This window comes from Geospiza fortis, unplaced genomic scaffold, assembly GCF_000277835.1.
Source record: "Geospiza fortis unplaced genomic scaffold, GeoFor_1.0 scaffold324, whole genome shotgun sequence".
Taxonomy (NCBI): Eukaryota; Metazoa; Chordata; class Aves; order Passeriformes; family Thraupidae; genus Geospiza; species Geospiza fortis.
In genome coordinates, this window is record NW_005054559.1 from 302,570 (window position 1) to 327,940 (window position 25,371).

At 43.1% G+C, this 25,371-nt stretch overlaps 2 protein-coding genes across 3 annotated transcripts; one reads left to right on the forward strand and one right to left on the reverse strand.

Annotated features, from left to right (window-relative positions):
* The first annotated feature begins 331 nt into the window (after window positions 1-331).
* On the forward strand, window positions 332-8,294 carry ETV4 (ETS variant transcription factor 4). 2 transcript variants are annotated; one of them, XM_031064110.1, is made up of 6 exons: window positions 448-579; window positions 1,646-1,860; window positions 4,218-4,292; window positions 4,825-4,994; window positions 5,889-5,990; window positions 6,464-8,294. In XM_031064110.1, exons 2-6 carry the CDS (start codon window positions 1,671-1,673, stop codon window positions 6,671-6,673), a joined length of 747 nt encoding a protein of 248 aa, XP_030919970.1. In that variant the 5' UTR covers window positions 448-579; window positions 1,646-1,670; the 3' UTR covers window positions 6,674-8,294. The 2 variants fall into 2 exon arrangements, with proteins under 2 accessions (XP_030919971.1, XP_030919970.1); XM_031064111.1 differs by lacking the exons at window positions 448-579; window positions 1,646-1,860; window positions 4,218-4,292 and adding exons at window positions 332-420; window positions 4,353-4,479 and having other exon boundaries at window positions 4,822-4,994.
* A 177-nt stretch (window positions 8,295-8,471) lies between these two features.
* On the reverse strand, window positions 8,472-25,047 carry DHX8 (DEAH-box helicase 8). The gene is made up of 22 exons (XM_005429571.2): window positions 24,964-25,047; window positions 24,304-24,376; window positions 23,873-23,958; window positions 23,151-23,260; window positions 22,695-23,006; window positions 21,836-21,980; window positions 20,759-20,962; window positions 20,340-20,427; window positions 19,823-19,920; window positions 19,178-19,325; window positions 18,681-18,862; window positions 18,078-18,272; window positions 17,697-17,882; window positions 16,647-16,857; window positions 16,164-16,345; window positions 15,363-15,503; window positions 14,774-14,929; window positions 13,829-13,966; window positions 13,277-13,405; window positions 11,473-11,669; window positions 10,472-10,651; window positions 8,472-9,907 (listed from the first exon to the last, which is right to left on the reverse strand). The coding sequence occupies exons 2-22, from the start codon at window positions 24,335-24,337 to the stop codon at window positions 9,688-9,690; spliced, it is 3,342 nt and encodes a 1,113-aa protein (XP_005429628.1). The 5' UTR covers window positions 24,338-24,376; window positions 24,964-25,047; the 3' UTR covers window positions 8,472-9,687.
* Between the last annotated feature and the right edge of the window lie 324 nt (window positions 25,048-25,371).

Sequence of the window (25,371 nt, forward strand, 5' to 3'; positions counted from 1 at the left end):
TCTTCCTCTGAAGATCCAGTGGAAGAGGCAGCTGCTGTTCCTCTGGGAAATCCAGTGGAAAGGCTGTTCTGCTGTCCCAGAATCCCAGATTGTATCCAGGTAGGAATGCTTGGCTCCTCCCCCTGGGCAGAGCATCTCCCGATGGGATGATGGAATTTGATCAGCCATGCAGGGACACTCAATGACCCATTAACAGAAGATAATTAATAATAATGGCCCATTAACAGACTGTATGTCCGGGAGGGAGGATTGGTTGTGGGAGAGATAAAGAAAACTGCCCAATGAACAGCAGATACCTGCCCTGCCTTTGACAGGTGGTATTAGAACACACACCCAGCTAAATCTTGCAGCCTAAGACAGAGATGTTCCATGTGCTGCCACAAGTCCCTCCTGGAGGACTGAAATGCTGCCATTTCTGTTTGGCTGTCCCAGTGCCTATGACCAGCCCAGACAGTCCCCCAGCCCTGGAGTCCTGATTCAGCCAGCACTGCAGCAGTTCCCCAGGCAGGACAGGAGCTTCCTGAGCCCTGCAGGGCCACCCAGCTCCGCCTCCAGCTGTGGGTTCCTCAGTGAGAACAGGTGAGTTACCTCAGAGCTGGCGAGGGGGCAGCCACTGGGTCCTCCTGGGTGGTGGCAGGAGGAAGGTGGGAGTGCTCAGTTTGCAGCCTCCTGTGGCGCCCAGCTCTGCTGCCTGGGGTGGGAAATCCACACCCTTAACCCTGCCCGGTCCTGGCAGTGATGGGCTGTGGGGCAGCTGCCCTTGGAAACATCCTCCCCTGGGATGTCATCCTTCCTTGTGCCAGCCACACTGAGCTCCCACTGCTCCAGCAATGGCCTGAGGAGGTTTCTGCCCCTCATCCAGCCCTGGGCCAGGGCTGAAACCTGGGGCCCAGAAAACAAAAACCAGGGCTGAAACCAGAGAGTTCGTGTCACCATTGTGTTGGACGTGACAAACACACAGGTGATCAGGGCCCAAGAAGAAAAAAGTTTTTATTCTGTGTGTTCTCCAGCTTATATACTCTTCATGAAGTGTGATTTTAAGTCATTAACTACATCACAATAACTGATTCTATTTATTGGTGCAAGGCAATTAGTGTTAATATAATTGGCGAAAGTTTTACAGAAATTTAATAAGGCATGTATGCACATTTACTTATGCACATAGTGTAGCTTACAAAAATTTTCTATACAGATATAATAGGTATATATATTATAGATATATGTATAAAATAGATATTATATATATCTTTATAGATATATATAGATATATTATTAATATCTAAAGATATATTGTTAATAATAGATATATTATTAATAATATGGATATATAATTAATAATATAGATATATATTATATCGTTATTATATTATTATAATAATAAAGATATATTAATTATATAAAGATATATTTATATCTTTTTCTATATCTTTTCTAATCTGTTTCCATGCTGACAGCCTGTTTTCTTCCTTGTTTTGGATCCACTCAAAAATCATCAAGTGTTATTTTTTCTATTAACTCAGCTTTGCTTGCAGGTCACCTCTCAAGCCCCTCCACAGGTTCTGTACAGGCTCAGAGGAATCCCCCACTGCTTCTGGGGCTGCAAATTCTCAAGGAAGCAGCAGTCTCACATCTTCTCCCTTCTTAGCTCTGCCTATCAGCCAGCTCTGGAGATGTGCCACCCCTTCCCACCCTCCCAGGAGGACCCCATTGCCTACCAGTGCCTCCAGCTCCCCCAGCAGGGCTTCAAGCAGGAGCAGCAGGACCCCCAGTACGAGGCAGCAGAGCAGGCAGGCAGCAGGCAGCAGTTCCCAGCAGCTGTGCTGGTCAAGCAGGAGCAGGTGGATTACCTGTACGAGCCAGGTAGGCAGAGCTGACCCTTCCTGAGGGCATGGGCTGTGGGAGTGACGGGAGTGGGATGGTCAGGAGGGACGGAGATGAGAGATCTCTGAGGCCAGGTCGTGGAATTTGGGGTTTATTGCAAAGGGTCGAGTGCAGGAGGTGCCAGCCACAGCTCAGAGCAGGCCTGAGAGAAGAGAGGAGTGAAGAGGATGAGAGAGAGAGAGAGAGAGAGAGAGAGGGTAAGAGGGTAAGAGATCAAGGTTCCCATTACAATACAATAAATCTTCTTCTCTGTTGAATATTCTGATTCTCACTAACCAATCTAGTACAAGACACAAATCCTATAGCATTTCCATACAGCCTATAAGAATCATTACATTACCATCCTGTGTTCCATTTTAAACCCTAAAAACTCCTCTTTGGGCCCCTTCTGCCAAGCTGTAGGGTCTGCTCTGACCCTTGGGCCTGTCTGCAAGCAGAGGGGGTTGTTTCATTACCTTCAGCTGGCCATACCATTGTTTTCCCGTTGTTCAGTACCTGAGGGATCTCAAAGCTTGCTTTCATTTCAATCTCACTTATAGTTTCCATATTCTCAAAATCTTTTGCCAGGCAATCATATTGATAAGGCTTTCCTGTTTCATCTTCCCCAACAATGGACATCATCAGGGGGTGAGCAGCTCCTTGGTGAGCCTCCAGCTGGATGAGCTGCTGCTCTCTGAGCTCTGGAGCAGCGCTGGCTCACTGGCAGCAGTGTGTGCTCTCTGGGTAGCTGGCAGCTAAAACAGTTCTGATGTTCACTGCATCCAAAATAAGGCTGGGACACTCACCTTGCTCTGAGAAAGACTTTGTGGTACAGAGCTGAAAGTTTGAGCGAGACAGGAGGTGATGTTAAATCCACTTAAACTAGATAAAAGCATCCCCACCCCAAGGGAGTAAGGAACCAATAAGGAGACACTCAAAATTCATGGTTAGCCCACTCACACCATCAGGAATGAGGAAAAGGCTGTTTCCAGTTTCACAGGGAGTTTTTGGTTTTGGGGGTATTTGTGAGCTTAGAAAGTAAGTGAGGTCAGTTTTGAAGAAATCATGCTGAAAACAGCAGCAGAAGGGAAGGAATCAAATATGCTGGAGCTTGTACAGAAAATCTGTCCTGGATCCTTGCAGCAGAAGCCCCTCTGAGCACGGAGGAAAGGGGCTCTGGGTGGGCTCAGCTCAGTGCCAGGCTGCTGCTTGGTGCTTCCCATGGAAACAAGGCTCAGAGAACAGAGATTTCAGGGGATGCCAAGAGAAAAAAGTCAGTGGTGCCAAAAATAGCTCTCTAGATGCCAGATATCTCCACCAGGTGATCCTCTTCTCTTTGCACAAGGGATAAATCTTATTTTTCTGGCAGATCTGTCCAAGGACTCACTACCCTGAGATCACAATACCCTCTCCAGAGGGAATGATACTTCTGCTTTCCTGCTATTTTAATGGACAGCTTGAATGGTTTCCTTGAGCAGAAATAAACACAAAAATCAAAAGCTCCTATGAGGGGATCACTGTGGTGATATTGGTATTACAATTTCACTGGGTCTGTTCAGAAAATGTGCAAGCCCAGAGGATGGGAATGTGCTTTTGTGAGAGTTTATGGTTGTAATAACACCCAGGCTGTCAGCTCAGAGTTCTCTTCCCTCAGCATCAGCAAAATATCTGCTGGCAGCCATGGCCAGACACAGGTGTGAGAGGGAAATGGAACATAAACCTTTGCAAAGGTACAGCTTCTGTTTCAGCTGTGCACAGTAAATAAATTTGGTTCAGAAAACACAAATTGCAGTGCACAGACAGCACTTTACACACAGAACCAGGAAAAGACTTCCTGCTTGTTTTTAACAAAGGCTGATTTTTCTTTTATATTTTCTAAACTGTTTGTAAGAATGCCCCCTCACGATGTGAAAAAGCCAGGGAGACTTGAGACATCTGAAATTACATTTGTGAGACTCTGCAGAAACATTCAGATGCTGCTGCTCTCCATTTACATCATCATAGTTCCCCTGGAAAATGTAATGCCTTCTTAAAGCAGCAGCAAAGTGTGTAATTATCTTAAACTAAGAGGAGAGAGAGGTTCAGATTGATTTGGAATATTGATTTATACATGATTTTGTATAAAAATGATGTGGAGGCAATTGGCTGGATATCCTGGCTCCTCTGAAGGGTGGTGCCACAAAATTTGGCTGCTCTAATTCATGATGGGAAGGATCATGCACATGAAGCTGCAGTTACCAGTCTGACTCTCCCCCTTTAGGGGGGCTCCAAGGGGACCTTGGTTAGACAGCTGCACTCACCTGTCCACCTGTGCTTTTTAACCAAATGGGTTTGTTAATTTGTTAATTGTTCTGTAGATGTTCCTGACTGCCCTTCCATGTACATAAATGCTGAGAGCTACCCCAGCCACTCAAACACAGAAGATCCATTAGGTAAGAGATGCAGGCGCTGCCTTTCCTCCCTGCACCCTCTGCTCCCACCCTGCCTGGCTGTGGCTGCTGATGTTGCTTTCTCTTTCAGGCTGCAGCTATGACAAAGACATGAGGCCCTTTGCTGATGATGTCTGTGTTGTTCCAGAGAAATTTGAAGGTTGGAGAAAGAAAGGCTTGGAGTTTTGGTGTAAGATAGGGTTATTCATCTCCTTAGCCAGCCCCTTGGCCAGTGCCTACATGGTTCATTACCCTGCTTCTTGCAGGTGTGTTTGCACCCAGCTTTTTGGTATTTTGCTCATTTTTTGAGCTTTCTTAGCAGCAACCAGGCCTTCTAGCATAAGCAGCTTAATTGTCTGACTTCGAGCTGCTCTTGAAAGAGCTGCTTGTGAATTTGCCACTGTTTTATGTGAACTGAAATATTCCAGGTAAACATTTTGAAACAGTAAAATGTGCTGCTTTTTTTTCCCTTTTTTTTTTCCAGTTGTTTTTGCACTGTTCTCCTTAGAGATGTCTTGTTTGTCCTTGTCAGCAGGAGACATCAAGCAGGAAGGTGGAGGGTACAGGGAAGGACCCCCCTACCAGAGACGGGGCTCGCTGCAGCTCTGGCAGTTCCTCGTGGCCCTCCTGGACAACCCCACCAATTCCCACTTCATTGCCTGGACTGGGAGAGGAATGGAGTTCAAGCTCATTGAACCAGAGGAGGTGAAACAATTGGGGTTCTCTACAACACTCTTTGTTTCTGGGGCTGTAAATTCACAAGTGGCTTTTTCCTCTACCCTGGCGCTGGCACTCACTAGACCCTGCAGCAAGTCAAGGTTTTTAGAAGAGGTCCAAACACTTGAGTGGCACAAATATCAGGTTTAAGAAAGGCTGCTTGTGTCTAAATTCAAAACCTCAGCTATGCAGTGAGTCAAATTACCCACAGCCTTCATTTCCCTGGATATTCACTCTCAAGCTTGCAGTGGCCTGTGCTGCCTTGTCACGCTCCATACTTGAGGATGACATTGAGGTTTGGAGTTTTGAGCCCTACTGATTGCAGAAGTTGCCATAAGATATGTCCTAGTCTATTTCAAAATTACTTCCACTGAAGTGTAATTTCAAATGCTGCCATGCTCCAAAAAAATCCAGTGATACTTAACAGCATCTGGGAGAAGTGTCTATAATATCTGTTCATCCCTTTTTCCACTTAGAGCTGCATTTCACACTGTTCTTGCTACAAATCAAAATTTATGGGCACTTTTAGTGCAGATGATTGGCTTACAAGAGACTTCTGAGTCTCATGGATAAAGCTGAAAATCATGTAGGAGTAGAAAGGTACAGGTCTCTTCCAGTGTGTTCCCTCATGCTTGGTCTCCTGATAAACATGGAACTTTGAAAATTAAGTGTAACATAGGAAAAATCATCCCTAGAAGAGGGCACCTGGAGGGAGGATTGGTTGTGGAAGAGATAAAGAAAACTGCCCAATGAACAGCAGATACCTCTGACAGATGGCAATAGAATAAATCTATTAATTTAGATTTAGTAAATCTTTCAGCTAAATCCTGCAAGCTGAGGCAGCTGTGCTCACAGGCATTGCCTCTTTGGTGCTGTTTGCAGGTGGCCAGGCTCTGGGGGATCCAGAAGAACCGTCCAGCCATGAACTACGACAAGCTGAGCCGGTCTCTGCGCTACTACTACGAGAAAGGCATCATGCAGAAGGTTAGTTTGCAAAGCAGGGAAAAATTGTTTCTACTTTATTTGATGCTTCTCTTTTTTGTGACAAGAAGCCCTAGACAGAATGTCCTTGAGCTAGCTGTGGGAAATAGGAAAGGTCAGATTTTTAGAAAGCTGGGCAAGCAGACCTTAGAAACAGAAAGAACAGAAAACTCCCAAGCTACCTACGAAGTCAGGACAGCAGGGAAACCTTCCCCAAACTCCTATGGCTGCTTAAATGCCATGTACCTGAGCTTGCTGGCTTTCTCAGATGCATTGTGGAGGGAGAGGAGAAAAGGGAGTGGGAGTGGGACAAAGCAGGTGAACGACAGATAAATTCTGAGTTCCTAGGCAGTCTTTGCTCCAAGGAGGAACGTGCAGCTCTGACACATCTCAGGGCAGGCAGATGTTTGTGCAAACCTTCCCCGGTGCTGGCCCTGGGCCTGCAGCACTCACCTGGCCTCCTCTCCTCCCTGCAGGTGGCTGGGGAGCGCTATGTGTACAAGTTTGTGTGTGAGCCCGAGGCTCTGTTCTCCATGGCCTTCCCCGAGCAGCCGCGGCTGAAGGCGGAGCTGGAGCTCAGCGAGGAGGACACGCTGCCCCTGTCCCACCTGGGGGACAATGGCTCCTACCTGCCTGAGCTTGGCAGCTTCCCTGCACAGCTCTACAGCAAAGGCTACACCTACTAGCACTGCTGGGAGCACTGTGTGCAGGGATGGATGGTTGGTGGTCAGCTGGTGCCAGCGTCGGTTCAGCCAGCACTGAAATCTGCAGCCCTGCTCTGGTCAGCAGGAGTGCTCAGAAAGCACCTGGCAGCACACAGGGCTCTTGTGTGCTTGTGATAAAACCCTTGTTGTGTCAGGATGGGGCAGGTTCTCAGCTGTGCAGAGATCTCAGGTGATTGGTGCCTGCAGATGTATCAAACCTGTCACAATCCCCTCATTGCAGAGGGAGGGGATGCTGTCCCACCAGGGCTTTTTTCGTTCAGAAAAATGAGAGAAACTATGAGAATGTTACCACGCTGCTGCTGACTCTGTTCCTCCTGTACATGTCCAGACCCTCTGCATGACCTGCTTTCAGCTCTGACCAGAGGAGCTCACTCTGAAAGGCCACTTAAGCCTTCCCAGGATGGCTGCAGGACAATGGTCCCAGACCTTGTGCCTTCCTTGAGGAATACTCATTAATTATCCTGTACCTGCATGCTCCTGCCCTATCACCTCCCTGCCCATGCCAGCAGTTTCTGGTATTCAGGCCCTCTGAGCAGGGCAGGTGGAGGCCTGGGCCAGGATCCTGCACTCCATGGCCCAAAGGCATTCAGGGGAACCACAGAGATTTATTGCCCTGCTCTGGGGCACAGCTCAAAGCCAGTGCCTCGTCCAGGATTGTGGGAAGCAGCAAAGCCTGAGACACAGCTCAGTGTAGTGGTGTGGCTTTTCCAAACTGAGAAAGTTCTTCAATAAACACTCTCAGGATATTTGAAGAGCTGCCAGGCTCTGGAGTGTGCCCATCCTGAGCTTGGCTAGAGAATTGTCTGAGGCAAGAGGTGTGATTGAATTTAATCACACCTGGTGGAGGTGTGATTAAAAAATGCTATACAAAGTAACCTAAACCATACATAGATCTTAATATAGGAATTCAGACTTAAACTCCACAGATATTTGCATGTTTGAGGGGAACTCAGATGTGTTGAAAAGGCAGCTCTCTCTGCAGTCCAATGCAGCACATGCAACTTCACTAAACTGGCAGGTTTTCCACAACAGTAAATGTTTATATTGGATACCACATCCTGATTAAGAGGTGTTTAATTTTTTAATTAGCAGCTCCACCACGTTCCCAGTTAGACAAGGAGCAGCACAGTGCACTCATACAGAAAAAGTCTCTTTCCACTGCTTCAGATTGATGTTTCAGCTGCTGAATACAGAGCATTGCCAATCCTGCCAGCATGGTAGCCTGTAGAAAAAAATCTGTATATTGACTGAAAGCCTGATTTCCCCTGATGACTGTCCCCTGCATGGCTAATGCCAACCCTCCCAGCCTCATCCCTGAGTGCAAGAGCCATGGAAGGCAGCACTCCCTGCCTGAGGAGAGGCCAGACCCTCAGAGCAGTCTGCTCTTCTGCTGCCTTTGGTGTTGTGACAGTTCTGACCCTCCTGCCTTGCCCTGCACCTCCCTGGCCAGCACAGCTCCTGTGCTGCCCCAGAAGTGAGGGTGGAGGGGAACCCTTCCTTTGGTATAAGCTGCCTTTACTATTTATGAGTGTAAAAATATTATCATTAATAAATTGGTCTGTCTTTGGCCAGTGCAACCTCACTGAGTGCTCCTCCTTTACCTTCTGAGCTTGCTTTGCTCCTCCCCTTGGCACCAGCTCACAGCTTTGATCCCTGCAACTGCAGCATTCCCAAGGATTTGACATTTATCCAGTACCCTTTGAGCCACCCCTCTGCCCTTCCCTCCTGTCCTTTATGCTTTGACTCTCTGAGTCCAAAGTTACAAACTTTGTCATTCCCTTTAATTTTATGATGATAAAACATGAGGGAAAGCTCAGGACACTGAACAACATCCCTGCTCACCTTTGTACAGAGAGGTATTTCCAACATGGTTACTTTTCAATGTGAAACATTCTTCCAATTCACTGTGTAAAACAACCAGTCAAGCTACTTCTCTTCATCTCAACAATAATTTTAGCAAATGTCCCAGTTTTGGAAAAAAAATAAGGTTTCTACAGCTATGGAGTCAAATAAATTTCATCTGTTAGCAACAAAAAAAAATATTTTACAGATAGTTTGGGCCTGACATGGCACACACTGGGCAGTCAACTTCTTTTTAAAACAAGAAACTGTTATACAATTTTTACATTTTAGCTGTAAGAGCTCATTCTATTACAAAAACCCAACAGCTGTGAGGTCACCAAACATTTTAAGTGAAAATAAAGCACATGGCACATTGTATAAAAGGTCCAAACACTTGTAACCACTTACATTTCCAGATGGAACTGTGCTGGAGAGGGAATTACTGGTTGATAAACCCTGATGGGGATGAAGGGTAAGTCTTGCAGCCTGACCTGTGCCATTGTCCAAATATATTCTAGCTGGGTTTCAAGAATTTTTCCTGCCTTATCCCAAAGCCAGAGATACTAAATATCTCACCACAGATGGCTTAAATAAAATACAAATAGTTACATTGCATGGGAAAATGTATAAACTTGGTAAAATAAAGAACAGGCTGTTCCCAAAAAGCAGTCACTGACCAAGAACCTTAAGCAGAAATAAATCCCTTTTAGCAGGGTAAAAACACAAACTATTCCACCTTCTATTTGTCTGGTCACTCCGAACCCAGTCAGGCTGGTCAACAACCAGTTCTAAATCACCATTTTTTTTGTGTTGTTCAGTTCAGTTCACCCAGACTCCAGAGTCTTACATTTTCCCTCTCAAAAGGGGAATCTCTAAAAGGGGAAGCTGAAAATTTCAGCTCAGTACCCAGACTCCTGAGTCTCAGATTTTGTCTCTCAAAAGGGGAATCACTGAAGTGCTCCAAGACCCACTCGTGAGAGGCTGTGCAGCTGCAGCACATCTGGGCTGCCCCTTGAGCTCCTGCTCTGCCCAAGCTGAGCTGCATGGGGATGTCTGTCTCCCAGGACAGTGGCAGCAGTGCAGAAGTCCCAGTCCCCCAGGATGAGAGCAGCAGCTCCAGGAGGAAGCTGAGCTCAGCGCCGGCGGAAGGCGCGGGAGATCCTCCAGGCGTTGGGCTCCTCGTAGCGGTTGTAGAGGGGCTCCAACCTCTGCTGCTTCTTCTGCTTGCTCAGCTTGGTTGGGTCAGAGACCTTGAAGAAAGCTGGGGCAAACTCCACCAGCCAGCGAGGATCGATGGTTGTCACCTCCCTCATGTACTCCTTGGTGGTCAGCACCAGCTCGTGATACACCACCCTGGGAAAAGGAACAGCAATTCAGTTTTTTCAAACAAGGAGCAACAAGGCAAGGGCTGGAGGAGCTATGCTTGCTCCTTCTAAAGCTCCAGAAGAACCATTCAGAAGAGTTATCCCTCTGGATAAGGGACTGAGCAAGCCCAGTGCTTGAGAATTGCTTTTGTTGAAGTCTCCCTTCCAAACTACCTCTGTTCAATAGAACAATCTGAAATTATTTATTTTCCCCCTCCTACTTCACAGCTACTCTTCAGCACAGAACTCCTCCATCCCATTTAAAACAATGCTCTCTCTCTTCAAAACCAAGTGTTTTAAACCCCCTTCCACAACAAAGAAACACACAATTACAACTTAATGCCTGGCCCTGGCTCCAAAAGTCAGTCTCATCTCTGCACAAGCACTAAACTCAGCAGCAGAAAGAGACAAAAGTAGACCTGAAACTTTTCTCATTGCTAAGGAATCAGGAGGCTCTGCTCAGATCTGTACTCAACAAACAGCACACACCACAACTTTCTCTGGTATAAAGTCTGAAGAGAAACAGGAAATCCCATGCTCTTGCCTTCCTTACCATTCAGGCTGCCTGTTGAAGAGAGCACTGGATGGGTGGATGTAGACAACCTGCTGGTCAATGAGTGTCCTGTACCCTTCCTGGGGATCCTTCTTGGCTGCATTTCTGAAGAAGCCACTGCAAATTGCCTTCTGGACCCGAACTGTGGCCTTCCCACAGGACACCACATCCAGCTTATGCCTGCCAGACAAGAGATAGAAAAAGATTAGAGCTCTCCAGATTTAGATGCAGCTACCAAGATGAGTTTAGCAAATTTTCTTTAGCTATTACAATGTAAGAACAGCAAGACACAGTGTAAGAGCTTGAGTGAGAGATGTGGGACTACAGGTGGCTCTTCAAAATGCAGTTTATTGTATCCAAGAGGTTACAGCAGTCCAGGGTTGTGGGTGACAGAGCTGTGCCTACAGCTGTCAGCTCCAGCTGCAGGCAGGCCTGGAGACCCTGAGTTTGGGTTACAAATTCATTATAGACTTTTCTTTTGGTTATAAATGCATTCTTTGCTGAGCATCTTCATACAGTAGAACCAATCTATACCTTAACTTTTATCTATAGCCCATCATAACTACTGTAATTACCATATTCATGTTACTATTCTCCAATCACTACAAGTTAGTACATTACAGTTTAAGCTAGAAGTTGTTTTTCAGTTTTTTGCAGTAGAAAATTCTGAGACCTTTTTTCTACTCGCAACATCGGCAGGCTTGTTTGCCTGTGCTCTCTTTCTGCTTGGTAAAAACATCTTCTGGTTTGAATTAAGTTTATCTTTTGCTCTAAGTCATAAAAACCCCTTCTAACTAACACACCCTTTACCTCCTTAGTTATCCAGTAAGACTGGCTCAGCAATTCTTTTCTTCTATATTAAAACTTGCTTCCATCTCTATTCTTTCATCAAACTCTACATTCAAAAATCTTTCTGCTAAGCATCTATGAGACTTTCTTGTCAAACTTTCATCCTTCCCAACACCACAGAGTCAGTACTTGTCCCTCCTTGATGTGCTCACCTGTCCATGATGCCCAACATCTGTTTGCGGATGTCCTGAGCCCGGCGTAAGGAACGAGCCTGGATGAAATTTTCATAGCACCAGGGATTTGAGAATTTATTGTTCTTCCAGGAATTGTACACAGCCAGCAGAGTGAGGTGGTCACCTTCTGTTTGATGGAACTTGGCTTTCTTTTGATCAGCAAGTGCTTGTTTATCCTAACACAAAAAATAGACATCCATATATAAGATATTTACACCCTAGTGAAAATCCCTGGACAATAAGGATGACACAGGCTCCTTGTCACTCATACAACTTTTTACCTATCATTTTAAACCTACCATGATAATGATACAGGATTAATGTGGTATTTTTGGGGTCCCCCATGGCAGGAAGAAAAGATGGATTTGACTTCATGTTTTTAGAAGGCCAATTTATTATTATATCATATTATATCATATAACATGATATAGTATTATATTATATCATATCATGTACTATCATATTCTATTCTAGAATGCTATACTAAAACTACACTAAAGAACAGAGAAAGGATCTTACAGAAAGTTTAACAAGATACTAATCAGAAACTCATGACTCTCCAGAGTCCTGATATAACTAGACTGTGATTGGTCATTAAGTAAAAACAATTCAAGATAAGATAAACAATTTCTAAACTACATTCCAAAGCAACAAAACAAGAAGAAACAAATATTTTTTTTCTTTTTCTCTGAAGCTTCTCAGCTTCCCAGGAAAAAAAATATCCTGGCAAAGGGATTTTTCAGAAAATATAATAGTAACAGATTAAGACAACACAGAATGTTTTTTCAATTTTAGTCTCTATTTTTGAAAGAACACATCAAAGTAAATGGCTCATTTATACTGCAGGAAGCATATGCACACACTGCACTAACTGGTTTTCTTACTGCTCTACAAATTACTTCAGTAATTCATCAAGAAATGGGCTGAAGCAGTAGGTTTGAGCCTGGTGATCCACACACCTCTCCCATCTGCACATGAAACATTAATCAAATACTGCAGTTCCATAGATCAGAACTGAAGTTAACTACCCTGAAGAAGGAGTGCATCCAAGACAAACCTGATCCCACCACAGCAGAGCCTGTTACCTACTGACTTTAAAGAAAGCAGCACAGGATAGAGGTGCCATGAAAATGCAAAGGCAATCTGAACTCCAGAGCTGGGACTGACTTGGTTTAGGCTGTGTGTTTGTTGGGAAATGCAAGAGTGTCACAGACATATTTTATGAAAAATCCTTTTGCTAGGATTTTTTCTCCTGAGAAGCTGAGAGGTCTGTAAACAATAATTATCTGCTGCTGTGGAATGCAACAGGCGCATCTTTGATTGGTCTTATGTGGTTGTTTTTAATTAATGGCCAGTCATAGTCCAGCTGTCTCAGACTCTCTGGTCAGTCACAAGATTTTATTATCATTCCATTCCTTTCAAGCCTTCTGATGAAATCCTTTCTTCTATTCTTTTAGGATAGTTTTAATATAATATATACAACATAAAATAATAAATCAGCCTTCTGAGACATGGAGCCAAGATTCTCATCTCTTCCCTCATCCTGGGACCCCTGTGAGCACCACCACACAAGAGCAATTTTAAGACTTTTCACTTCCTATCTGCAAAGAAACTACCAATAGCACAGCTACAGACCCTTACATGAAAGGGAACATTTGTACAGGCAGATGTTCTGATCAAATGAAAAATTTCTTTTGGGAAATATGCTCACTCTTAACCCCTGAAGCTTTCACACCAAACCCACCCAGACTGTAACACTGCTGCCTCTGGCTCAGCTCCTCACCTTTGGCCTGTAGAACACATTCTGCACAGACAGCATGGACACAATTGTCAGCATCTCCTCACTGCATCCCAGATGCACTGACATGATCAACATCTTACACAGCATAGGCTCCAGGGGGAATTCTGCCATCTGCAAGAAACACATTCCAAGGCATTCTGTGAAAAATCTTCAGTCTTCTCAGTGCAAAACAAAGCAATGCCTTTTCTCACACATTTACTTTGCAAAGAGGTGTGCTTGACCCAGAATAACTTCATTCAACATGAAGCAAATTATTTGTCTGTATTCACTATCACAAGAATATCCTTATACTTACAGGAAGTTTTTAGACATTAAAAAATGTATATTTATGAATAAGGAGAAACACTAGTTGCTCCTTAAAAAGCAGAAGGCACTTTCAAAAAGCAGAAGGCACTCTTAAAGGTATCTTTTTAAGGTACCTCAAAAAACAGAAGGTACAGCAGAACTGTGGTAAATGAAAAGCTACCAAAAACCTGCAAGAGAGTGACAGCAAAAGCAAACCAACAATGCCAAGAGGGATTTTATTCTGCCTACCCTACGTCCAAGTCGAGTGAGCAGCCCCTCATCATCCAGAGCTCCCAGGGTGTAGAGCTGCTCCATGGCAGTAATGAGAGTTTCCATGGGGGGAGCATCCATGAAGTCAAAGGACAGCAAATCATTGATGCCCATAGCCTGGGAGGGATTGGAGAAAAACCAAGTTAAAACACTCAGAAGGAAGGCAACAAACTCCAGCCTGAGATATAACACCAAGCAGTGAGGCACTACAAAACTTTAGGCAAGGCTAGCCTCATGTGCTTATTCTGACTGCAGGTATGAATACAAAGCTGCCTTCCTGCACTTGGAATAAGGAGCACTGGCCATGGCATTCCCGCACTACTCAGCTTTCTGCTCTGTTCTTTAGGTACTGCTCCACACGTCCCTCAAGCAAGATGATTCAGTTGAAGAGAAACAGAAGCTGAATGCTGCTTTTGGGACTTGTGTCTTGTAGAGCAGTGTGGCCTGACAGCTCCACAGGACTTCAAGTGTGCTCCCAGAAAGGGGAATGGCAGCAGCTTTCCCAGCTGGGACTGAGTTAATCCAGGTCACAGACTTCCAGAGGGATGGTACACACTTAGCAATGCCCAGGTTTGCAGCTCTAAACCCACTCTAAAACAATGTATCTCATCTGTTAACAATATAAATGTCCCCTACACAGGAAATGCTACTGCTGGAGATTTCTTTTTCTCCTACGTCTTGCAACTAACTGTTCTGTGCAGCTGAAACTCATCATTTAGCTGGATATCCAACAGAATAGCCCTCAATAAAAAACACAGGAGAAAGCCCAGTGCCTGAGAATTGCTTTTGTTGAAGTCTCCCTTCCAAACTACCTCTGTTCACCAAATCTGAAATTACAGCACTACGTCCTGAGACTCAAAGGCAGAGACTCATTTATTGACACACTTAGCAGGCTGGCTTGCTACAAGCTGGTGAAATACCCACCTTCAGGGAGAGCACTGTACTGGCCAAATTTGTTCTCTGGATTTCAGGCACGTTGGTGGTGAGCATCTCATCTCTGTATGCACGTTCTGTGTACAACCTGTAGCATTTTCCTGGGCCTGTTCTGCCAGCCCTGCCTGCACGCTGCTTGGCTTGAGCCTAAAGAGAACAAGTGAACAGGTACAAAAAAAACCAGGTGAAAACAAATGAAATAAAATGGTTATTCACAATTTTACCTGTATTGAGAGAAAGGCTTTCAATACAACATGAAGTATGTATTCTGTAGGTACAGACTCAAGGAGCTGTCAGAAATGTGGGTTTATCATTGTCTCACTTTGCTCACTTGTGCTTGAAAACAAGTGAAATAAAACCAGGTGAAGACAAGTAAAATAAAATGGTTATTCACAATTTTACTTGTATGGACAGAAAGGCTTTCAATACACCACAGTGAAGTATGTATTCTGTAGGCACAGCCTCAAGGAGCTATCAGAAATGTGGGTTTATCATTGCCTCATTTTGCTCACTTGTGCTTGGATGCCACATTGGCAAGACACACAACACCCATGGGGAAAGCCAAACACAGAATATCTACCTGGGAAATTGGTGTCACCACCAGCTGGTCAATTCCAGTCTTGGAGTTATAAACTTTCTGCTTCACAAAGCCAGGATCAACCACATAATATATTCCATCAATAGTCAAAGATGTCTCTGCAATGTTGGTGGCAATGACAACCTGCAAATCAGAGTCTGAGTCAGCACCAGTTCTATGTCAGGCTGCCAAGCCCACCCCACTCAACTTCACCCACTGGTGATGAGCAGTTTGTTACAAATGCAACCACTGTCACTTAATGTTGAAAGGAGAAATGTGTTCACAGGGAGCAGAAGGAGATGTTACCCACAAAGATGGACAGGTTTTAAGTATCTACCTTTGTCTAAAGTTTGGGCAAAAAGGGAAAAGAGCATGAAAAAATCCACAATTCAAAGCAAGACTGCACTGACTTCAGGGAGATTTTTTTACCTATCATTCAGAAGCAACCTGTATTCAGAGAAAAATCTTCCTGAGAATGTATCTCTAGATAGTCACTAGCTGCTTGGTAGGAAATTTACCTCCATACAACAGGAACTGCATTTAGATTTTTAGATTAACTGAAGTTAGTATCCTTTAAAGACAGCATTAAATAACACAGCAAGACCATTCCACACAGAGGTTTGCTACACCAGGTGTTTTTACATGTGTTCAAAGGCTTAGATAACTTGAGATATATACAACCAAAAATATGCTCTTAGCTGTAAATCATCTTTTCCTCAAAAAAGTTTATCCTTTAAGCACTGTAATATACCCCACTCTTAAAATGTATCCGTAGAAGATGAAAGGGCATAAAAATGAAATTACCTTTCTGCTCCCTGGTGGGGCTGGGTCAAAGATCCTGGTCTGCATTTCACTGGGCAAAGCTGAATATACTGGTAGGATAATTAACTCTGGAACATCAGGTCCTAGAGATTTCATCCTCTCATAGAGGATTTCACAGGCAGTGTCAATCTCTTCCTGGCCAGTTAGAAAGACCAAAATGTCACCTACACAGGAAGTAAATTAAAACATCCACAGGATCAATTCTGTTCATTACAAGTCCTGCATTACTATATTTTCATTCCTCATGTTTTCCATTGATGAGGATCCCCAACTTCTGCTAGCAACTCTTAGCCAAAGGCAACAAACTTCAGTCTTTCACCCAAATTTTTCAGCATTTTAGTTACTGCACTTGCAAACAAGAAAGAACAGTCCTGATAGCATTTTGCTCACACTACAAACATGATCCATGACTTATACAAAGACCTTGCTTAAATCACCAATAACTCAAGACCATTTTCTACTCACCTGGTGGCTCTGTTAAATGGATCTGCATTACTGTAATCAGACTGGCATCCAAATAATCTGTCTCTGGCTCTTTTGTGTACAGAATTTCTACTGGGTATGTTCTGCCAGGAATTGTGAAGATTGGTGCTTCATAGAAATACTGAGAGAATTTCACAGCATCCAGAGTTGCTGATGTCACTATCAGCTTCATGTCCTGCCGTTTCTGCACTGTCTGCAGGAGAACAAAGTTTTCAAGTCATTTATTGCCTTTGGAACTATTAAAGTACGGCACTTGACTGAAATCAGATAAATACAACCAGTAATAAAAAGTGTTTTAACATCTGAGTAGAGGGGCAGCTCATCCCAGTACCCAGAATTTCAGAAAATTGACCACTGAGGTTGCATTTGAAGCCTCCCTCAGCAGCATTATCACAAGAAAGCTTTTGGCAGAGCAGGATGAGCAAAGCAAGAACACTCCCCTGTTCATCCACCACTATGAACATCCAGGATGGCAAATTCTCCCTGTTCCTGCTGCATTTTGCTTGCTCTGCCTTCACACAGAGGCTCATTTCACCAAGATTCAGACCATAAACCCTTAAGAGCATTTGCTCTTGAAGCACATGTATGAACCTAACTTGTGTGACTTCACCTTTGCCTGTGCTCTCCTGTCACTGTCATATTTTCTGGAAAAATCCCTTTCCCCAGGATTTTCTCCTGGGAAGCTGAGAAGCCTCAGTTTCTCCTGTGTTTTGCTCTTTTGGAATGTGGTTGGAGATTGCTTATCCAACATGTGAATTGTTTTAACTTAATGGCCAATCATGGTCAGGCTGTGTCGAGGCTCTGAGGAGTCAGGAGTTTTCATTATCATTCTTTGTAAGCTTCTGTCTGTATCCTTTCACTATTCTTCAGTATAGTTTAATATAGCATTCTTTAATATAATATCATGAAATAATAAATTAGCCTTCTAACAACATGGAGTCAGATTCTCAATTCCCCCTTCATCCCAGGGACCCAGCAAATACCACACTTTCCTCCCCACACTGAAAGCAGTAAAAATCCAGGCTATATTACCTTTTTCAGGAGCCCAAAGAGCACATCAGTATGGATGGTTCTCTCATGGGCCTCATCCAGCATGATGATGGCATACTGGGTGAGATCTGGGTCTATCAGGCACTCTCTCAGTAACATCCCATCTGTCATGTATTTGATGACAGTCTCAGGGCTGGTGCAGTCTTCAAATCTAATGGTGTAGCCAACCTGGAGGGAAGAGTTGCACAGAAACAGAAGTTACACAATTATCAGCCTCATTAATCCCCAGTTTGATTATTCCACAAACTCACTTTACAGCCTATAAGGGAATAGACAAATGGACACACAAGACAACCAGCTCTAACACTGATTTTTCCTACTTTTCACAATTATTTTGGCATGTTCTTCAATATGGAAATTCACCTCTTGTCCCAAGCAGCAGCCAAACTCCTCTGACACCCTCTTTGCAACAGACATTGCAGCCACTCTGCGAGGCTGAGTACATCCAATCTTCCCTCTTGAGGTATATCCTGCCTCAGCCAGGTACTGGGTAATCTGGGTTGTTTTCCCAGATCCTGTCTCTCCAATAACAATCAGAATCTGGTTGTCATGCACAGCCTAGAAAAGATCAGAAAACACACACTTGTTAGCATTTTTTAAAAATCAAAACAAGCCAAACAAAATCAGCATGGGCTATCTGGGATTAGATTGAGCAGCTCTTGCTTTTGCTTCAACTGATCCAGACCAAAAATCATGTAAGTATTCCTACTGATCAAGTCAGCAACCTGTTTAAATGCTCAGCTGACTTCCTGACATGATTGTAGTATCAATTTTGACTTACATTAATAAATACCTGGAACCTCATTAAATATACAGACATATATAATACTTTAAAATACATATTGTGAGCCAAAGTTCTGCACTTAAAGTTATCAGCTGGCTATTCACCTATCAAAAAGCTAAACCAAGAGTATTTATTTTAAATTACTGCTTGCTCAAACCAGAATGCCTTTTCATGAGTCTTACTTGTATCAGCTGCTCCTTGAGTCTGAAGATTGGGAGACTCTCTCTCTGTTCAATGATGGAAAGCTGGGTCTTCTTACCATAAGAAGCTTTGTTGCCACCAAATGCATGTTTCTTCCACTCTGGGATATCATTTGGCATCATCCCAATACCTCTCATGTTTGCAGCTATTTGTCTTCCATCCACTAGAAAAGAAACAATTTCATCATTTACACATCCAGATTCACACAGCACAGACCCTGATGATCCTGCTCCAACTGCTCCATCATCCAGGCCTTCTATTCTGTGTGTGTTTAAATGTTTTTTAAATTTCCAATACACCCACTATTACAGGAGATACCCATACACTTCCCCTGACATTCCTATTTCCATTTCAGTGGAAAAGAATTTCTGCCTGGACTCACTTTTAAAGTGTGGCAGACAAACACAGCATCAAGATATTTCTCCTGGGTTGCTGGAGCAGCACAAAAAAGGCACAGTTCACCTGTGCTCAGACATACCATCAGGGAGAGGATCCACCCAGTGTGTGTTGAGGCCCATGGGGATGGAATCCATCTCTGCTTCTCTCTGGGCTTGTTTCAGTTCTCGCCTCTCTTTAGCTAAAGCACTTTGCATCATGGCAGCCTGGGACAGGGAACCATCTGGATTCTGGAGAGCAAGAAGAAAAGACTTCAAGCACTACCATTCCTTCACCTTCAATATATCTTTTCTTTAGGAACATCTTCTTAAGATGCTTTAAAAATGTTAAATTTTGTTTATTAGATTTCCAGGGTATTTCCATCAGGCTGGCCTCATGAACTTTCACAGTCATAACTAACGTGGAGCATCCTTACACTGCCCAGTCAGAAGGATTACAGGCACAACCAATGAAAAGTATTTCTTTACTACTTTCTACTTTCAAAAGATAAAAAAAAGCAGATCAGAGAAATTTTGTTCTAACACACCTAAGTAAAATGGCATTTCAGTTCCATTATTCTACTTCACAGCCACCAGCTAAGTTAGAACCCAGATTTATTTGGAAGGAGTTCAGTGGTTATGTTTTTCAGGGCTCTCAGTAATGTTCAGGTGGGAAACTGGTTATAAAATTCCCAAATATTTATATAATTTAATCAAGTACATTTGCTTTAGCCCTGGAAGCCTCTTACCTTTACTATTTTAATGGGACTCATATCCATGCTCTGTTTAGTGTGACCTCGAAGAAATGGTGGCTCTTCTTCAACTAGCTCAATCTCAAGATCCTCATCTAAAATTCACAAGTGACAGTTGTTAAAGAAAAATTAAACATCTTTTGGCTACATAAAAGTGCCTCTTCAAATAATGCTTCCTGTGAATTCTTAAAGATATTCTTAAAACGTCTTATAATACTGAAGAAGTCCTTAGAACATTAAAGATTAAATACTACAGACTCCATAGAATATTAAAGATATTCTTAAAACTCCTTAAGAGTTTTAGAAGTGAAAACACTGCAAATAAAAATGCACAGATAGGGCTCATCCAAATGCCACTAATAATACAGCCAGAGAAACCCTAGTTCCAAATATACAAGATGACAGCAAATTGTGAGATGCTTTATAGTTACTTCTATCATCAATATATTTTTGAATCAAAATACATCCAGAAAGACAAGGAATTTACAACAATAAGACTTCTGGGAAATACTACCTTCTTCATCATCAACTTTAGGAAGAATCCCAGTCTCCTCATCAAAGTCAGGGAACTCTTCCTTGGAAAGCACGTTAGCTGCAATCATCTGGGAACAGAATGAATACAATGTGAATATGTCCTCATGAATGAACATAACTCATGCCTATGAGTCAGTTCTAACCCCATTCCTGTAAAACAGGAACCCCATTCCTGTAAAACAAAGGAATGGTCCTGCATCCTGTATCCTCACCCAGCCTCTGACCAAACAGTCCTTCTGTTACTCCAAACCCCAACCAAACAATCCCAGATCAGAAGCCAGCAATTCTGAGTTAATGAGTAAATTACACAATCAATTAATCCAGGAGCTGTACTCTAATTCATTAAACTCCCTGGCAACTTTATCATCTTTATCCCATTCCCCTGAGCACAGCACAGACCTGTTTTATCTCCCACTTCTCTGGGTCAGAAATGCGGGTGAGGCGTTTCCGCTCCAGGCTGTCGTCCTCCACCTCGGGGGCGTTCACCAGGGACAGGTGACTGGGTCTGTCTGGGTTCCTCATGGAGCTCTCCTCGTTGGTTTCTCCAACCAGGTTCCTCCTACGGTTTGGGTTCAAGTCTTCCCCAGTGTCTTGATCAACATCCTGTGTCATGGACATATTTTATGAAAAATCCTTTTGCTAGGATTTTTCTCCTGAGAAGCTGAGATGCCTCAGAAATTAAATGTAAACAATAATTATCTGCTGCTGTGGAATGCAACAGGTGCATCTTTGACTGGTCTCATGTGGTTGTTTTTAATTAATGGCCAATCACAGTCCAGCTGTCTCGGACTCTCTGGTCAGTCACAAGATTTTATTATCATTCCTTTCTATTCCTTGCTAACCTTCTGATGAAATCCTTTCTTCTATTCTTTAGGATAGTTTTAATATATCATTTTTTTAATATAATATGTATCATAAAATAATAAATCAGCCTTCTGAAACATGCAGTCAAGATTTTCATCTCTTCTCTCATCCTGGGACCCCTGCAAACGCCACAGTCCTGCATCAGATGGATTGGGTAATCAATCAGCTCTACACTATCAATCAGCTTGACACTTCTTCTCATCTATTAACTCTGCCAGTAGCAGTCCATTCACAAAAAATGCTAGTTTGTAGGCTTTTTGGTTTTTTCAGCTGGTACTGACAGGCAAGAACATCCTCAGGCATGGAACATTCTCCGTCTTGCAATAGTAGTGATTTAGTTTAAAATTAAAAGCTTCTCTTCTACTGAAAGAGGAAGACAAACAGCAACAGCTTGAGGTTTGCCTTGCCTCTTTGATATCGTGTCAAGCCAAGAAATTGTTAGGAACACTGTATCAAAACTAGAGAAACATGTAAAAAGTAATAGGCCACCTAAATACAGAACGGTAACTTAGCTTTTAACTCCCAACTGAACGGTTATGCACTAGTTTCCATCAAAATGAGTGAAAAATAGCAAGAAGTGGCATGATTTTAAGAATTTTAGCACCTCTGTACCTTCATGCTCAGGCTGGTTTTGGATCCAGTAAAAGATAACACTTTGACTTTCACTCTTTGTCCTTTGCTCACAACATCAGCAACATTGGCAACCCGCCCTTCTCTTCGCAGCTCTGAGATGTGGACCAAGCCTTCCCAACGTTTCCTGGGAGGGAAACAGAGGGGCATGAGAGGGGCACATTATTACTCTGACAGTAATGTATTTTAATACAGATTCTGAGTGATCTGAAGGGCTGTCAACAGACTGTATATGTCCATCATCTGGTTTTTGTAATGAGAATTTTATAATTCTCTGCTGTCAAATTTATCTTTCTGAAACAGCCCTTCAAAGCCCAGAGTTCCTGCTGGTAGCTTCAGCACATCTTTAAGGTACCAGCAGAAAAGAGAATTGAGCTGAAGGCTGAAGCTGAAGCATACCAGATCCATGTCATATTTTCTGAAAAATCCCTTTGCCAGGATTTCTTCTCCTAGGAAGATGAGAAGTCTCAGAGAAAAATGAAAACAATTATCTGATTCGCTTCTCCTGTGTTTTGCTGCTGTGGAATGTGGTTTGGACATTGTTTACCAACTGGTCATTTTATCGGTTTCATGTGAATTGTTTTGACTTAATGACCAATCACAGCCCAGCTGTTTCCAGGCTCTGGAATGAGTTACAAGTTTTTCATTAGTATCTTGTTAAGCCTTCTATAAGTATCTTTTCTCTATACTTCTATAATTTTTAGTATCGCATTCTTTAATATAATATAGATCATAAAATAATAAATTAGCCTTCTAAGAACATGGAGTCAGATTCTCAATTCCTCCTCCCTCTGGGGAACCCAGAAAATACCACAGATCTATAGGAAACATCAAAGTGTACCTCAGTCCTTCCAGCTGCACAAAGCACCCAAACTGCATGATGCTGGTGACTTTGCCATTGTAGATGTCCCCAATGGAAGGCTCCTCAGCTGGTGGTCGGTCTATGTGCTTGTCCCTCCACCTCTCATGGCTCTTCTCAAGGTATTTCTCCCGATCCCTGCGTTCCTTACTGGGACTCCAACTCCTGCTCCTTGATCTGTATCTGGATTTTCCTCTGTTCCTGTCCCAGGTCCTGGAACGAGACCTGGAGCGCGATCTGTGCCTCCGCTTCCTGTCCCTGCTACGGCTTCGGCTCCTCTTCTTTTTCTTCGCCCTAGCAAACCAAAATTCCATCTTTGCAGTGGATTTCCACCTCAGGCAATGAGAGCAGCCAAAATTCCATCTCTGCAGTGCATTTCCACCTCAGGCAATGAGAGCAGCCAAGACATCCCCCCCCACACACACACCAGGCACCTACCGATGGTCGCTGCTCCTCTGCTTGCCCTGCTTGTCTGCACTGGGCATCAGAGCTTCCAGCTCCTTCAGGGCATCAGCTGCCACTTTCACATCATCTTCATCCAGCATATTCTACAAGGACAGAAAACTGATGCCTCTTTCTGCAAAAGGGCTGATAAAAAGCTTGTCACAAAGAATTAATCTACAGAATTATCATCATACGTGTATCCATTTAGAAAGAATGCAAAATTCTGCATGAATGCAGAATTTAAAAAGATCAGACTCAATATGTGATAAACAAAAAAGTAATAAAGCACTCTCCCTATTTGCCATAATACTGAGACAATTCTGCTTTTATACAATAGAAAGTTCCATCTCAATGCCTCAATTTGTTACAGATATACAAAATGCAAGTCCCTCATAGCTTCTGAATATGCAACACATTTAATTAGTTTGAAACACATTGTTACTTTGAACGTTATCTAAACAAGGCCAGGCTACAAATTTCATGTCACAAGAGTCTCATCTTCCACATATTCTGCAAAATAGTATCAACATGGCAACTGCTAACAGCTATTCTTTGCAACAATGTGCACTAACACCAGCCTTCTACCTCTTCCACATTTCTTTTCTCGGAAGTTCACATTTATCCACGCATTAGACAAAGAAAAAAGGTTGAAACTAAAAAAATGAAATTAAAAGTTTTCACAGAATCACATAAGAAATGTGAAATGACCACCTTACCCTGATGTTGGGATTGTCTGGCCTGCAAAGGGCTGGATACAATTCCCTCAACTTTTCTTTCTCGGATTTGGGTTTGACAACTGCCTCTGATTTTGAGATTAAAAAAGAATGAAAAAAAAAAAGCACAATGAAACACAAAACTTATAAGTGCCACAACAATTCACTCTTGATTTTTCTATAGTTGAATATAAAATTTAATTTCATCTGAATGTAAAGGCTGATACAGCTTTTACAGAGATTCAATTCAAAGAACACCGTGTTGCCTCCCTTCAAAGAAAATTCTGATTATTAGTGAGTATTTGAAAGACAGAACACTCTGAGCAGCACACTCAGAGTAACAACAGCAGGATGCATGGTGCAACAGGATTTGCTTTAGAAAACTAAAGCAGAAAACAGAAACTCAGCCCACACTGAGCACTGGCCCCACGTACCTTTGCTCGTGGATGGTTTTGGAGGAGGCCGCATTGTCTGGATGAGACGTAGCAGGTTACTGATGAGGGAATCCTGAAAGAAAATCAATCAAATACTTCAGGAAATGCCAGCAACACTTTCATTATTAGAATGCACAAGTGAGGGTTTATTAGCAGGACAAAAAACGCTCAATTCTGAAGATGCAGGTTGATTTTTAGAAACTGTCACTGGGCTTTGTGTATGCCCTAAAACGGTGTAAGTGGAACCCAAAAACAATTACTATAATTTCATCAAAGTGACTTTTCTGTTAACCATTTTAATCACCTATTTAATCCAAATAGAGTTATTCCTAAGGAATCAATAAACACAGCACGTAAACATCATAAGAAGACTTAGGACGATATCTGCCTCATGAAAAGTTGTTTCTTCCATATTTTATATGCTCAACACAACAATAAGCAGTTTGACTCCTCAGGAAGATGCTTTTTCAAAGACTACAAAAGTTTTTAAAAATATGAGGGAGGGGAAGGCAGGAATGTCAGAAGCTAATAAGTATGTAGTTTTCCAACTGAAGAAAATAAATAATAAATCCTCACAACTTTTCTATTTTTAAAATAGAAAGCTCTATCAAATATAGCACGACAAGAATAATACATAAACAACATTCAGGCGTCACTTACAGTGAACTCAGCACCATTCTTCAGAAGAATTGCTTTAAACGCGTCAAACGTGGTATTTTTCTCGGCAAGACTTATCACAAACTCGGCTGTGAGGGAAAAGCATTAAGTAAATTGAAATAATAAAGAAAAAAGCAGAGTAAGGAGTGCACGAGGGGACAGAGGCCGCTCAGCCGGGCCCCTGTGGGGAAGAAGCCCGAGGAGCTTCTCAGCTCTCCCCGGGCCGAAGCGTTCCCTCAGGCTCACAAAAAGTTTTTTTTTTTTTGAAGAAAAAGAATGGTTTTTAATGTCTATATTCGAAAAGCACCTTCACAAAACACATCCGGCCCCACGGAAAGGGCCACTACGGCCCTCAGCCAGCTGGCCTCTGTCCGGGAACGCGCTGTTCACCGGAGCACACCGGAGGTGCCC